The 14819-nt window shown below is 42.9% G+C and overlaps 1 protein-coding gene and 1 pseudogene across 14 annotated transcripts in view; one reads left to right on the top strand and one right to left on the bottom strand.

The window, feature by feature from the left end:
• The window catches only part of Pkhd1 (PKHD1 ciliary IPT domain containing fibrocystin/polyductin), a 513180-nt gene that overhangs the window by 54046 nt on the left and 444315 nt on the right, over positions 1 to 14819 (top strand). For all 14 annotated transcript variants that reach the window (XR_015441583.1, XM_087188168.1, XM_087188167.1 and 11 more), the window contains 3 exons: positions 8505 to 8635; positions 9362 to 9537; positions 12446 to 12584. Coding sequence is in view for 13 of the 14 variants with exons in the window: in XM_087188168.1 (XP_087044294.1) it covers positions 8505 to 8635; positions 9362 to 9537; positions 12446 to 12584 (446 nt within the window). In the remaining variant the exon portion in view is untranslated. The remainder of the gene's footprint in view (positions 1 to 8504; positions 8636 to 9361; positions 9538 to 12445; positions 12585 to 14819) is intronic.
• LOC101719721 (apoptotic chromatin condensation inducer in the nucleus pseudogene) lies at positions 5405 to 7364 on the bottom strand (annotated as a pseudogene).

Below are 14819 nucleotides of genomic sequence, written 5' to 3'. Positions count from 1 at the left end.
AATATAGAAATTTCTTGTATTACTGTTAAGAACCAACAGTTCTGTTCTTAAGTTTTTACTTAAGAGGAATGAGAACACATATTCATAATAGATTTGTACATACAAGTTGACTGTCCCTTATCTGAAATTCTTGGTACCAGAGTATTTCAGATTTTCATTTTAAATCCACTTGATCTGCAAAGAGGGTAGCTACTTCTGCTTTTTTTTTAGGTTTCTGTCACATGGAGTATTGTTTTCCACCATTTAACTTTCAGTCTATGAGTTTCTTTTTGAATTAAATGTGTTTCTTGTATGCAGCATATTGTTGGATCTTGCTTCTTGACCCATTCTTCCAGTCTATTTCTTTTGATTGGTGAATTGAGACCATTAACATTGATGATTATAACCCATACATATTGACTTATTGTCTGGACTGTTTCTGTTTGTTGGATTCTCCCCCTTTGTGTTTAATTTTTTGTTGTGCCTGATGGATTCATTCTGCTGGGCTTCCTGGGGGTGGTGATCCTCATTGTCTGTTCCTAGGATATTATCTAAAATTTTTCAGAGTGCTGGTTTGGTATTCATGAAGTTCCTGAGGTGCTCTTTGTCATGAAAGTATCTTATTTCTCCATCAATTTTGAAAGATAGTTTTGCAGGGTACATCAATCTGGGTTGGAGGCTGTTTTCCTTTAGAGCTTGGAATACATCACTCTAAGCTCTTATTGCCTTGAGGGTTTGTGTTGAGAAGTCTGCTGTGATTCTGATGGGCTTTCCTTTGTATGTGATTTGTTTCTTTTCTCTAACTGCTTGCAGAATTTTGTTCTTCTGTTGGGTTTCTGGAATCTTGACTATTATATGGGAATGTGTAGATTTTTTTTTTGATCAAGGCTAGTTGGAGTCCTATATGCCTCACTTATCTGTATGTCAATTTCTTTTCCCCTGCTTGGGAAGTTTTCTGCCATCACTTCTGTAAACAGTTTTTTTATGTCATCTGCACTGTCTCCTGTTTCTTCATTGACTCCGATCATTCTTATGTTATTCTTCTTTGCATTGCCTAGCAGCTGCTGGATTGATTTCTCATGGTCCCTTACAATTTTAAAGAAAGTTTTTTTCCTGGTCACTAATAGCAATCTTATCTTCTATATATGAAATTCTGTGCTCACATTGGCTCATTTTTCTATGTAGACTTTCAATGGAATTTTTAATCTCCTGGAAATCTGTTTGTATTGTGTTTTCCATCTTATTGGAATATAGTTTTTCAAAGTAGCTATTGTTTCTCCTCTGGATTTCTTCTGGGTCCATTGTAATTTCACCCTTTTCATTCCTAATTGCATGGATTTAGGCCTTTTCTTTCCTTTTTTTTTTTTTGATAAGGTTGGCTAAGAGTTTGTAAATTTTTTTATTCTTTTGATGAACCAAGTCTTTGCTTCATTGATTTTTTTTGTATCATTTTCTTAGTCTCTACTGCATTGATTTCTGCTCTCATCTTCATAATTTCTTCCTTTGTATGAGCTTTGGGTTTGTCCTGCTCTTCTTTTTCTAGAAGCTTGAGGTTCAGCATTAGGTTGTTTAATATGAGTATTTACTTCTACGAATTTCCCTCATAAGACTGCTTTCACTGTGTCCCATAAATTCCAGTATGTTGTATTGGCATTGTCATTTATTTGTAGAAACTTTCTAATTTCTTCTTTCATTTCCTCTGTAACTCTTTGGTTGTTCAGGAGAGTGCTATTCAATTTCCATGTATTTATAAATTCTTGTGGTTTCTTTTGCTGTTGATCTCCAATTTCATTGCTCTATGATCTGATAATATACAGGGGATAACTTCAATTCCTTTGCACTTACCTAAACATGTTCTATGGATGAGTATGTGGTCTATTTTGAAGAATGAGCCATGTGCAGCTGAAAAGAATGTGTACTCTGATTTTGTGGGGTGGAACATTCTGTAAACATCTGTTTGGTTGAGTTCTAGTATTTTTTTTTGTTGGGATTTAGTCTAATTCATCTGCCTATTTATGACAGTGGTGTATTGAGGTCCTCTTATACTATTGTATTAGTGCTTATTTGATTTTTCATGTCTGTTAATATTTGTTTTATACAGTTGGGTGCACTAGTTTTTGGTGCATATATATTTATGATTGTTATCTCTTCCTCTTGGATTGTTCTCTTTACAAGGATGTAGTGACTTTCTTTGTCTCTCTTAATTAGTCTTGGTTTGAAATTCACTTTGTCTGCAAATAGGATAGCTACTCCTGCTTTTTCTTCGGGTTCCTGTTGCATGGAGTATTGTTTTCCACCGTCTGATTTTCAGTCTATGAATTTCTTCTTGAATTAAGTGTCTTTCTTGTATGCAGCATATTGTTGGATCTTACTTCTTGATCCATTCTGTCAGTCTATTTCTTTTGATTGGTGAATTGAGACCATTAACATCAATGGTTATAACTGATATGTATTGACTTATCTTTGTCATGATCTTTTCTTGTTGTTGGATTCTTCTGCCTTTGTGTTTAATTTCTTGTTGTGCCCAATGGATTCATTCTGCTGGGCTTCCTGGGTTTGTGATCCTCATTGTCTTCCTAGGATATTGTTTGGAATTTTTTGGAGTGCTGGTATGGTATTCATCAAGTTCCTCAGGTGCTCTTTGTCATAAAAGTATCTTATTTCTCCACCAATTTTGAAAGATAGTTTTGTAGATACATCAATCTTGGTTGGAGTTTGTTTTCTTTTAGGCTTGAAATATTTCACTCCAGGCTCTTCTTGACTTGAGGGTTTGTGTTGAGAAGTCTGTTGTGATTCTGATGGGCTTTCCTTTGTATGTGATTTGTTTCTTTTGTCTAACTGCTTTCCAGATTTTGTTCTTCTGTTGGGTTTCTGGAATCTTGGCTATTATATGGGTATATGTAGATTTTTTTTGGATCATGGCTAGTTGGAGTCCTGTATTCCTCACTTATCTGTATATCAAATTCTTTTTCTCTATTTGGGAAGTTTTCTGCCATAACTTTTTTCCCCCTGGTACCAGGGATTGAACTCAGGACCTTGCACTTGCAAGGCAGGCATGGTGCCACTGAACTAAATCCCTATCCCTGGCCCTCTGCCATTACTTCTGAGAACAGTTTTTTTTTATGTCATTTGTGCTACCTCCTACTTTTTCATTCAATCCAATCAGTCTTATGTTATTCTTCTTTGCATCATCTAGCAGATGCTGCAGTGATTTCTCCTGGCCCCTTGCTATTTTTAAGAAATTTTTTTTTCCTGGTCACTAACTTAAATCCCGTTTTCTATATCTGATATTTTTTCTCACATTGGCTCATTCTGCTGCATATACTTTCAGTGGAGTTTGTTATCTAGTGGATATCTGTTTGAATCTTTTTTATGGATTCTATTTTTTTCCTATGCTGGTCATTTGTGAATTCCATTATTTTTCTTAGTACCTCTATTTTTTTTGTGTGTGTCTGTGTCTTCTCTAGAGTTATTAATCATGACTTTCACTATGGTCACAATCTCTGTTGTTATCTGAGAATTTATTTCTGATTTTATTTTTTCCAGATCCTTTTTCATTGTCAGCTCAGGGAGTCCAGGTGATTGAGGTTTGGATTGTTCCATCTTGCCCCCTAGATTTCCCTTTGGTGATCTGGAAATTTTGGTTTGCATCTTGTTTAGCTGTCTTCTCATTTCTACTTTTTTGTTATTATTGAAGCTTTTGGTTTAATTCCTGGGTTGCTGTTTATAAATAACTTATTGCAAGTATCTTTATTGCTAGTATTTAGAGCCCTTAGGGAATGGCTGCTTCTTGGATTGTATCCCAGGTATAGTAGGCTTTTGTGTTTTGAGTCTGTAATGGCCCTAAAGCAATCTCAGTTTTGGTATGCCATGAAGGACAGCCGACTAGTTCAATCATGTCACTTTGGCCAAAATGATATAATCAGCATCAAACGATAGCATCAAACACACCTTAGAAAATGAGAAATTGTGGTAGGTATTATTCTGACACCTTTAACCAGGGACTACACTTGTGGTTATATTTCATAATCAAGGACCAACCAGATAATATGTTTTCTGTAGATAAGCCCTTTAATATAGCGGCTTTACCCTCCAGGAAGAAGACTTAGAAGAAGTTGAAGGGGTAGAGAGGCAGAAAGAGAAGGAGAGGTTAGAAATAGTGATAGAGGGCACAGGAGGATCACAAAAGCTTTGGGAAACTGGTGAAGACAGAAGGAAAAGAGAGAAGGTAGGAATAAAAGAACAGCAACAGAAAAACTACAAACTGTATTCACACTCCTATAACAATAAAAGCAATCAAGAAAAAAATGGAATAGGAGAAAAACAGTAATAAGAAAGGGGAGAAATGGAGAAGAAAAGAGAAGTAAAAGAAAAAAAGAAAAGAAAAGAAAAGGGGCCCATCAAGGCGTGTCTCTGCTATTGCTGGTATACAACTTGGGCAGCAATGTGTAGAACTAAATGGATTAATCACAGTGAGCCAGTTATAGTCCAGAGATTCAGGGTGGTTTCTGGCTGCAGGCTGGAATTGAGCTCCCTGACCTCCTGTGGGTTAGAACTTTATATGGTTCTACTATAAGTTTGAGCCACCCTTCTTCTGTAGCAAGTCTGGTTCAGTAGGAGGTGCTGGTCCCAACCATTGACTGACAGCTGTAGTCCACTCCATCTTTGTTTTCCCAGTGGGCTTCAGTTTTCAACAACAAGCTTCAGAGAGGCCCTTTCTCTACTATTCACCACGGCATCATCTTCCAGAGCTCATAGAAATTGCCTTTCTGGCCCCAGATGCCTCTGCTGTACGGATCCAGATCCCTGTGCAGGAGCGGGAGACACACTTGTGGGTGCGGGCGGCAGACACATGTCTCACAGTCTGCATTCTGGTTTTGAATACTGATCCTCTGTGCCCTCAATGTCTTTTTTTTTTTGCTAGTTAAAACTAAGTCAGATTTTTATTTTTTTTCATAGACCACATCATTTAATAATAAAAAAATAAAAATAAAATTGAACAAAAAGAGAAGGTGGATATAAAGTGGAACCAGTGAGAGGCAAAGGCTGCAGGACAGAGTGGGAACTGCTGGGGCCCAGGACTCAGGAGGAGATGCTGATTCAGCTCATAGGTGACCCAGTCCTGGCCCCAGCTGTTCCCAGAGAAGCTGTACCGAGGGAGGCAGTGAGCGGGATGGAGAGGCTGGGGCACTGGGCTGTTCCCACCTCTGGCCGGCCACCTCCCTCCTAACCCATCTCTTCCCTCTCACAGAGGATGAGCAAAGAGAGGGAGGAGGGCTAGGCCCCAGGGGATAGGTTGAGGAGGAGGCATGGGGCAGAGCAGCGGCTGCTCCATCTGGTACGTGGGGTGGGGATAGGAGGCAGCCCTAATCAGCACTGGGCAAATGGTGTGAAGACCGAGGTTCAAGGGGTGGTGACCGTGCCTACCCCGCTGTGGCCTGTACCCCTGGAGCGCAGTGGCTGGTACCTGCAGCTCTCCTAGTGTTGTCCCCGCTGGCGGCGGCCACCCCGGTCCCGCACAGGTGTGCGCGGACTCCGGCGTCTGCTGTGGCGCTTGGTGTCTCTGCGGTCCCTCTCCCTGCCTCGTTGCCGGTCCCTGTCCCTCTCCCAATCTCGGTCCCCCCGTCTCGCTCCCCGTCCCTCTCTCGGCTGTGCTCCTGACGTTTCTCCCGCTCCAACTGTCGGTTCCGTTCCCGCTCAGCTTCCTTTTCCTGCTCCTTCTGCTCTTCTCCCTCTTGTTCCTTTCGTCACTTCTCCCGCTCCTTGGCCCGTTCAGCCCGCTCTGCCTCCTTCTGAACAATTTGGCTGTCAGGTCAGTGGGAGCCAATAGATGCAATGAGCTGCCTTCGTCTTTCGGAAAAGGTCGTCCAGCAGCTTGGCAGGTGGCTCCTCTTGGGCTTTTTCTTTCTTCTCACTCTTCTTTTCCTTAGACTTTGCACGTTCTTTTTTGGCGGCGGTCACGGGACCTTGAGCGGGAACGTGGCCCCTCGCGAACTTTGCCCTGATGCCATTCACGCTCTGATCGCGTTAGTTCCCACCGCTCCATTTCCCATTCCCGCTCTGCCCACTGCTCCCTCACTGCCCTCTCCTGCTCCCGCTGCTCTGTCCGAGGGTGCTGTGGTGGCTGGCCTGGGGGTGGGGGTGGGGGGTGCAGGGGCCGAGGTACCCCTTGCTCCTCCTTCTTACTTTCAGAGGGGCGGTCCACCAAGAGGCCCCGGTGATAGTCCAGCTCATCTTGCTCAGCAAAGTCAGCACAGAGGAATTTAGGATTGGACTGGGGCCATTTGACCCCATGTAGAGCTGTGCGGGTGGCAATAGCTTCCTCTACTGTTGAGTACGTTGCAAAGCAATGAGATTTGATCATGTCAATCCAGAAGGCCTCTTCCACCAAGGTTCCTGTACGACCTAGCAACTCCTTTAGTTGGCCCAAAGTGAAGGGACGAGCCAAATTGGAGATATGAACAATGTCACTGATCTTGCCCCGGGGTGGGGAGGGCACCTGGGCAGTTCGGACTGGGTCATCAATTGTGAAATGGAAACTCCCGACTTCTGCTGGCTAATGGACCGACAGGTTAAGGTATCTCCTAATGTCACTTTCTTTACTTCGTGTTCCACGGGTGGGGGCAAGGCTACCTCTACTGACACCTGGGGAGGTACAGCGGGTTCTGCTTCAGGCTCCTTCTCCTCTTCCTCTTCCTCCCTCTGCCCATTCTCCTGGCCCTCTGCAGGTACTACCTGAGTGACTGTCCGGCATATTTTCAGTCCCTTGTCATGGGTCCCATCATCACCATTATGCTCTGTCTTGTCCTCAGAGATGCGGGAGTCATCAGCATGAAGATCCACAATAGCCTCCTGCCCCGCCAGGGGTTTGATGTCGGGGATGGGGCTCTTGAATGATTCAGTGATGACACTGATGGAGGGTTTCTTCTGTGTGGTGGCTGTGCTGGCTCCCCAACGTCGCTTCCAACCAGGCTGGGCCCCCTCTGTGTCGCTGTTTCCAGCTGGCACCCCCTTGGTAGCTGAGACAACAGAGATCTCCCTCTTGAATGATTTGGGCAGCGAGCTCTCTTTCTTCTCCTCATCTTTAGCACTGCCCTCTGGGCGGTCATCATTGCTGACTTGGTCGGCATTAGGCATAGGAGGTTCCGGAACCTCATTTTCAGGTCTGCTTTCACTTGTGTCCATGGTCACTTCCTCCTTCTCCTCACCTTCTTTGCTTTCTGATAACATGATTTTTTTCTCCCCCTGGAAGTGCTGTTTATTCCTTTGGCAAACCCCGAGTTCGGCTGGATTGGTCTCTGGAGAAGGAGGAGGAAGAGGGCCAGGCTGCTGGTAGTGGCTGGCTCTATTGTACTGGCGGAGTGGCAGCGATCAGCTGGAGACATGAAAGGGAGCCATCTTGCCACTTACCCAGCAGCCCATGTGTGCGGATGGGGGAGGGCCCCGCTGCAGCAGGGGAGGGGAAAGAAAAGAGCCCTCAATGTCTTACTTAAGTACACTGTGCCTTATTTTATTCATGTATAAAATGGGTAATTATATGGTCAAACTCTCAGGTATGTCATGAAGATTAAATGAAACCATCTAATAAAGTACTTGCACGGAGGCAAAGGTATGGTGGAGCCTAGTTATTGTTTTTATGGTTAATGTTACTGATGGATTGAAAGACACATTTTTTGAATACTTCTTATGCCCTTTGCTTTAGTACCTCTACTATTCTTCATAAAACAGATGTAGCTCATTTTTCCTTTGTGATCTAGAGTGGGTCTTTCTGGGGTGGCAGAGCTCATGGTAGTAGTTTTAAGTCTTTTTCTGATCCAATTATAGTGGAAGTTGGGGATAAATGGTTCTCGTCTGGGGCCTCACCTATCTCCAGCCTCTTCTCTACTACAGGGTCTCCCAAGGGGGAATTGGCTTTGTCCTTTCAGGAGGGAGTTGGAAATACATGCAAATATGCTTGGTAGTGAAAATATGCTTGGGAAATGCTATTGGCATCTACTCTAGTAGATAGTGGCCAGAGATGCTGCTGAAGGTCCTGTAGCATCTGGACAACCCTCACATTAAATTACGCAGTTCCCACAGTGTTCATTATGCCCACATTGAAAACTCCTGCTCTAATCTCTTCTCCCACCAAATAACTTTGTACTTGAGTTAGAAGGCAAGGATCCTAGGGTGTTAAAGAAAGACTCAGAGAGGGTAAGTGACTTGCTCAAGTCTCCATAGGTTAAGCAGAGATTTTCTATTTGAGGTACTCTAAGATCCTCACAGCAAAGCACAGTGTTAGGCATTGAAAAACTCTGTTTTATTACATTTTTTTGACCTCAGAAGAAGAATTTATTATGTTTCTCCCCAGCTTTATTAAAGTAAGTAATAATTTGTTCTAAAGTATTTGTGTCTTCAGCTAGACTGATATGCTCTGGGAGGGCAGGCACTGGACTCTTGTAGTATGAGGCTGAGTCTCACTGCACATTGTTTAAAAGGCTGATTTTTGCCGTGATGGAACTGAGGGACTTGTTTGGTGTCCACAGCTGTGCATGGCATACAAAGGCCACAGGAATATGATCCTGAGGATGACTGTCTCTTTTGTAATCGGCTTTCAAAACATCACAAAGAAGAATAGTACCTGTGACTGGAGTCTCACAGGGACCAGCCCCAAGAGGTAGGATGGGAAGAGTGTGCAGGAGGTAGGATGGGAAGACTGCCTGCTAGAGGAGGTGGGATTGACTGTCATGCCAACAGTGGCTCACAGGAAGTACTAATGATCTTACATTTGGGACCCAACTAACTTGGGGCTTTGAACTTAATCTATTTGACAGAGTATTATGACTCAAGAACAGGTAGCTGCTAAGGACACAACAGTTCTTAGCAGGACTCTGACATTTCTCCTAGGCACAGAATCACAGAATATCATATCTGGAAGAACTTAGGGGACATTCTTTGCCACAGGAGGAAAATTGGGGCCCAAGAATTCATCTATATGCAGTCAGCTTGTGATTCTGAAATAAAATTAAGGCACTTTGATCCCTTGAGTCAGTTTCCTTTGTACATACTTCTTGTGGTTTGTCTAAGTGATTTAAACCTAAACAAGTCAGTAATGTCCAGGAGCATTGATCTTCCCTGTGGTTAGAACCTAATATACATTCTACTTAACATGCACAATTAAATTGTAATTTGAAAATGCTGCTGACACTGTGTTGTGAATGAATGATTGACTTAAACTGTGACTCACTAGTGTTACAGCCACAGCTGCATGGAGTACATCTTGGGTGGGGTCCGTACCTGAGGCACATGGGCCATGTGGGTAAAGGGCTCACAGCCTCTCTCTCAGCTCATGAGAGGACTGTAGGTCTTACCAGAAGCCCCTTACACCCTGTGTTGTTTGCAGCTGGAAGTTCACTTGCACAGATCTTTGGGACATGTGTGTGCATCGCTCCGGGGATCTCCAGCTGCCTCAGGCAAATGCTCCTGTGCTGGTTCATCAGATTGCCCTCCACTCTCTGGCCCAGGAGACGGGCCTGCTTTGTGTGGATGAAATTATTATTGCAGACACAAACCTAACAGGTGATCATCACATCTGCTGTCCTCCATGGGCTTGTCTTTAAATTCCTGCCTTCAATTTTCTGGTAGAGGTTGCTGTTCTTTTAATAAAGAGGAGATAGATGATTTTCCATCCTGTCTGCCTATTCTGCAAGCAGATGGAGTTAAAATTCCTGCCTTTGGTTCTTCATCTCTCTAGCTAGTCCCTCATTTCACCTATTTACCTCATTATTTTCTCTTTCTTCTGGTGCTTGTACTCTTAACTCCAACGTTTATACCTTCTGGTCAGGAAGCTTTGGTTTCCTCATATGTAAAATGGGTATAATAAGGGCCCTGCCTCATTAAATTACTATGAAGATTAACCATAGTTTAATAGAAAGCACTCATGATAAATCCTCACCATAACGAGTGCTTAATAAAAATAAGCAATTATTAGTAATATTGTTAGGCCAGCAGGATTTCTCCATCTTTCCTCAAGTTAATATATCTGTCCTACTGAGTGCTAGATGGAACACAGCAATATTTGGTCTTACGTCTGATTTAACCTTCAAGACAGAAAGCAACACTGCAAGGGGGGGAGGAGTGTATCTTTCAGAGAGAATATCCTTGTCTTTCTGTCTATCCAGACTCCTCCCAATCATTGTTCAGGCCTCAGACCTGGCCCCTTTTCCCACAGAGTTTCATTTGCCCACTCTTGGGCACAAAGCCCTCACCCAACTCTGCTTGTCCACTACCCCTAGGGACAAAATGCACACAGGGGCCCTGCTGGGAGATCTCATATATGTGTGTGTGACCAAGTGCTCAGAAAGAATGGTGCAGCTGGCTCTCAGGGCCTCTAGACTCCTACTGTTGCTTCTTTCCTTTTATGTCAAATCCTTTATGACTTTGGGGCTCAGCTTCCCTGTTTGTCATAGCTTCTCTCTCTCCAAGGAGAAAAAGATGATAAAGTCACTTACGTTTTGATTTTGAAAGGTGTGCAACTTTTGAGCTTTCTGCATAAAAATATCAGGTGTGAGGGCAGGAGAGCTTGGGGGTGAGTGGCAACAAGGGTCCACCAGCCCTGGCACTGCATCATCTTTGGTACTCATTAAAATTCTGTCTATTTGTTTCAGTGTTTTGGGGGGCATCTAGGATTGCTTATTGTCCAAAGTTTGTGTTTTGGCGCACATAGAAAATGACACTATTTAAATGGCCTGCTGGGATAACCACCTGAATTTGTTAGCTCTAAGACAATTGGGTGGGGAAGTTTGGTGACCCTAAGTGCTGCCTAGATTTCTAGAGGGCAAGGGGGATCAGTAATCAGTATTTCACATACTTGAACATGCTGATTGGAAAACTTTAACCGATGACAGGTACCATTTCACTTTTTCCTCTGTCTCCCTTTACTGCCATCCTGTCTGTCCAACCCCTTAAAGCCAAGAGTCCAGAACACACTTTCCTTGTCCCTACCTCTGCTACCAAATGCTCTGTGGATCTAGAATCATCCAGAAGCGAGATGAAGAGAGGAGCAGGAATGGGAGGTTGGGTGCAGAAAGAAGAGTGGGGTTGGCTTGGGGGAGATGGTTTGCTTCTCACTTTGTCAAGTTTTTGTACTGGGAATGACTCTGTGTGTGTATGAATGCACATGTGTGCACAAGTGTACACACACACACACACACACACACACACACACACGCAGTGCTGGGGATGAAAGCCAGGGCCTCAAACTTGCCAGGTAAATGCTTTACCAGAGGCCAACATTCTCAGCACAACAACTTTGTTTTGAGGATTAGTTACTGGAAGCATAGAGTCTGTACAGTTGGGCTCAATGTTCATGGTTAATTGTATGCCATTTATCTGATCAATTTATTTTTTAGTTATAGTCTCTTACCTAATGTCCTCTATGGAAGTTCTTTTTAATCTAGCAATAGTTCTCATTTATTTTTTCATTTAGTTCTCAGAAGCCCATGGGATGGTCTGGTATCCTACTGTCTCATGCACTCTATGCATGAGGAAACCAAAGCTAAAAGGAGTTTTTTTTACCCCTTCACTTTTTCCTTTCTTTCCCCACAGTGCACAAAGCTGGGATGTGGGGGAGATCAGAACCTAGGCATCACTAACACTCTAGCAGGACCTTCAAGGACTCCCTACCCAGCTGAGCAAATCTTCACATACTGAGCACCTCTTCTGTGCTCAGTGTTGTGTTAAGCATTAGGCATGCAAAGATGAATAAGACCAAGATATTGTCCTTGAACTCTTTATAGTCTGAGCTATAATAAGTTTTGGGAAAGAAGCTGTCTTTTTACCCATTGCCTAATACTTTAAGAGGACAAAAGGATATTAAAATATATTGCATTGGCCCTTTTTAGTCCTCAGACTCACTAAACTTCCTGCCATGTGTATTGCTGTCATTTGTGTATGTCATGATCTACAACTTACAGATGAGAAACTGAGTCTTTGGGGCTTATGTTGATTAGCTGAGCAGGTACCCGACAGGAGTAGGAAATCCAGATTCAAACAGTGATGTCTCTGAAAGCTGGATTCATTCTGCACATTCCACCCTTTGTATAAACACAGAGGTAGCCCTGGTATGTGCCGTGTGTGCTGAGTGCCCCCGAGGAGGAGCAGTTGCACATCCCTAGAGTTGCCAGAGGTCGTGGGAAGGGAAGGAAGAATGGGGGCCATCTACACTGTGACAGAGTATCTGGATAGGGATGCCTCTAAGAGCACAGTTGGTGACATTTGGCTTATTGAACTTTGCTGTGGAATTGATCTTCATCTCCTTAAATTTTATTTATGGTACTTGCATTTTATTTGTGGTACTAAACCAAATGATGTGTCTCCTGCCTCCTCTCTCGTTACTTTATTTATCAGCAGATGGGTAGGAATCTATACTTTAAGTGCAGATCTTCATCTTGAGTTATCTGATGCTAACTGGATCCCTGGTCTCTAGTTTCCCAAGATGATTCTGCAACAGCTCGGCCAGGTGGAAGTCTGGTAGAATCAGTCTCAGTGGTGGGATCCCATCCAGTCTACAATGTAGTCTCCTGGATGACAGGATGCGGCATGGAGCTCCCACTCATCGCTGCACGGTAGGGAGTGGTTTGCGCATGGCTCCTCCTCAGGAACCACTGACTGTGGGGTTTGGGACAATAAAGCCACCTCTCTTATTGCTTAAAGTGGAGTTCTCCTCTTGAGAATATAGCACTATCCTCACCTGGAAGTCTGGGCCCCACCTAAGATCCTCTAACATAGGCATTTTCGGGCAGGGTCTGAGAATTTTCAGTTTTAATGATTTCCCTGTTGATACTAATTATGCTACAGTGGGGACTACATTTGAGAACTAATTTCTATTGAATTTATTAAGAATGTTGATTTTTATGTTGTTGAGAGCTTTACATTAACACTATTTTCTATTTATTCCCCTCATTCCACTTCCCATATATTGATCTTGTTGAAATTCTGTGAAGTGAAATGAAACACTATAATCTAAGAAACAAAAATAAGCATTTTGAGAACTCACCACCAGATGGCACTAGAGCCCCATAAGGTTGGATTTTCAAACATTTCTAGCCATAGAGTGCAAAGCAGTAACTAAGGATCAGATTGCTTAAAGTCCTGGAACACATGGATGTTTTAATTTGTTCCTTTAATTTTTCACTTAAACCCAAGTAGTATGGGAAAAATTGAGATGCGGTTCTTTTTACATATGCACTGTTTGTGTGTGTGTGTGTGTGTGTGTGTGCGTGCGTGTGTGTATGCTCCCCCATCCCTTTTCCTTTCTCCTATTTCAAATGAGTTCTCATACCTACAACATGCTGGTTAGTGTATTAACGGCATGTAAAGAAAGCTTGAATCTGTGTTCCACTTTTATTGACTTAGTGTTTGTTTTGTGACCCTATGGTCAGGAAAGATGCAAAAACCATGGATAGAATGAAGAAGTGAGAAAACTTCAGTGGTAGAGAAGAAGCTACCATACTGGCTTGCTCTAAATGGCAAAGTTATTAAATCTGAAATGGCAGAGGTTAATTTAGGTTACTTTGAACAGGTTTGCACTTAGAGTGGTCCTACCAACCTTCCCTTCTGAGTTTTCCGCAAGTACCTTGGCTCCTCTGGAAGCCCCTGGCCTAAGCCAGGCAGAACATTCTCTAGATTGGATTTTCTTGAGCATGTAGTCCAACCCAGGCAGTGCCACTTTGTCATTCCTTTCTGTGTTTAGGTTGCATATCAATATGCAGTGTTTAAATAATACTTGTGACAGAAACTGTATATATCCATTGTTGAAAATTTGAAAAACATAAATAAACAGATAAAAGATAAAAAGTGATAGTCCCAATGCTGGGATGATGTCTGTTAACATATTTGGTCTGTATAATATACATATTAGCTTTTTAAACCTTATATTGGGATTATATATTACATGTTATATGTGTAACATATCCTTTTCACCTAATGGCATAGGTTGACTGTTTCCCAAATTCATTAAATCTCCTGCTGAAATGATTTCTAATGGCTTCCCTGTCTACTTTTCTAGAACAAAGCAGCATAGATGAGGTATTTTATCAACAACACATACTTATTTCTCCCAGCTCTGGAGGCTGGAAAGTCCAGTACCAAGGCTCTAGCAGAGCCAGTGTTTGGGGAGGGCCCATTTCCCAGCTCATAGATCGCACCTTCTCATTGTCCTCACATGGTAGAAGAGAAGAGGATCCCTCCTGGAGCCTATTTTATAAGGACACTAATCTCATTCCTGAGGTTCTGTCCTCAGAATCCAATCACTCCTCCAAAGGTCTTACCTCAGAATGCCATCACCTCGGGATTAGGAATTCAACATGTGGATTGTGGGGAACACAAACATTCAGACCACAGCAGTGGCCAAATAGTATTCCACCTCATGCTGTGTCGCCATTTATTGGACCCACTTATATGAAAATCCGGATGGGGCAGGCAGTGTCTGTACAGGGGAACTATATAAGAATGCAGTTAGTGAGAGGGGCCATGCTTTAGCTGGAGGTACTGGGTGAGGCAGTACCTGTGCACCAGGAAACACTAACTTTTTTTTGAATAGGTAAGTGGGACTAGAGAAAACCAAGTACTCTTTCAGCTCTGCAGAACCAGAGCTGTGGTGGCTGAAGTCACTTATTGCTCTGTATCTCTGTGCTCTCAGAATCAGTGTTTAGTGAAGGGAAGATGCTCTTAAAGAATCCTTATATTTCTACTATACTTTTTCTGCTGTGACAGGAGAAGGACACCCAATATTTGGGAGCTTGGGCTCATGGCCTGGAAGCAAGGGTGATGAACTGGCCTTTGAAATGGAGCTATGATAT

This window comes from Heterocephalus glaber, unplaced genomic scaffold (genome assembly GCF_053883595.1).
Source record: "Heterocephalus glaber isolate CG9 unplaced genomic scaffold, H.glaber_assembly_v1.0 deba00001523, whole genome shotgun sequence".
Classification (NCBI taxonomy): Eukaryota; Metazoa; Chordata; class Mammalia; order Rodentia; family Bathyergidae; genus Heterocephalus; species Heterocephalus glaber.
This window is presented reverse-complemented; position numbering and strand designations above follow the sequence as displayed.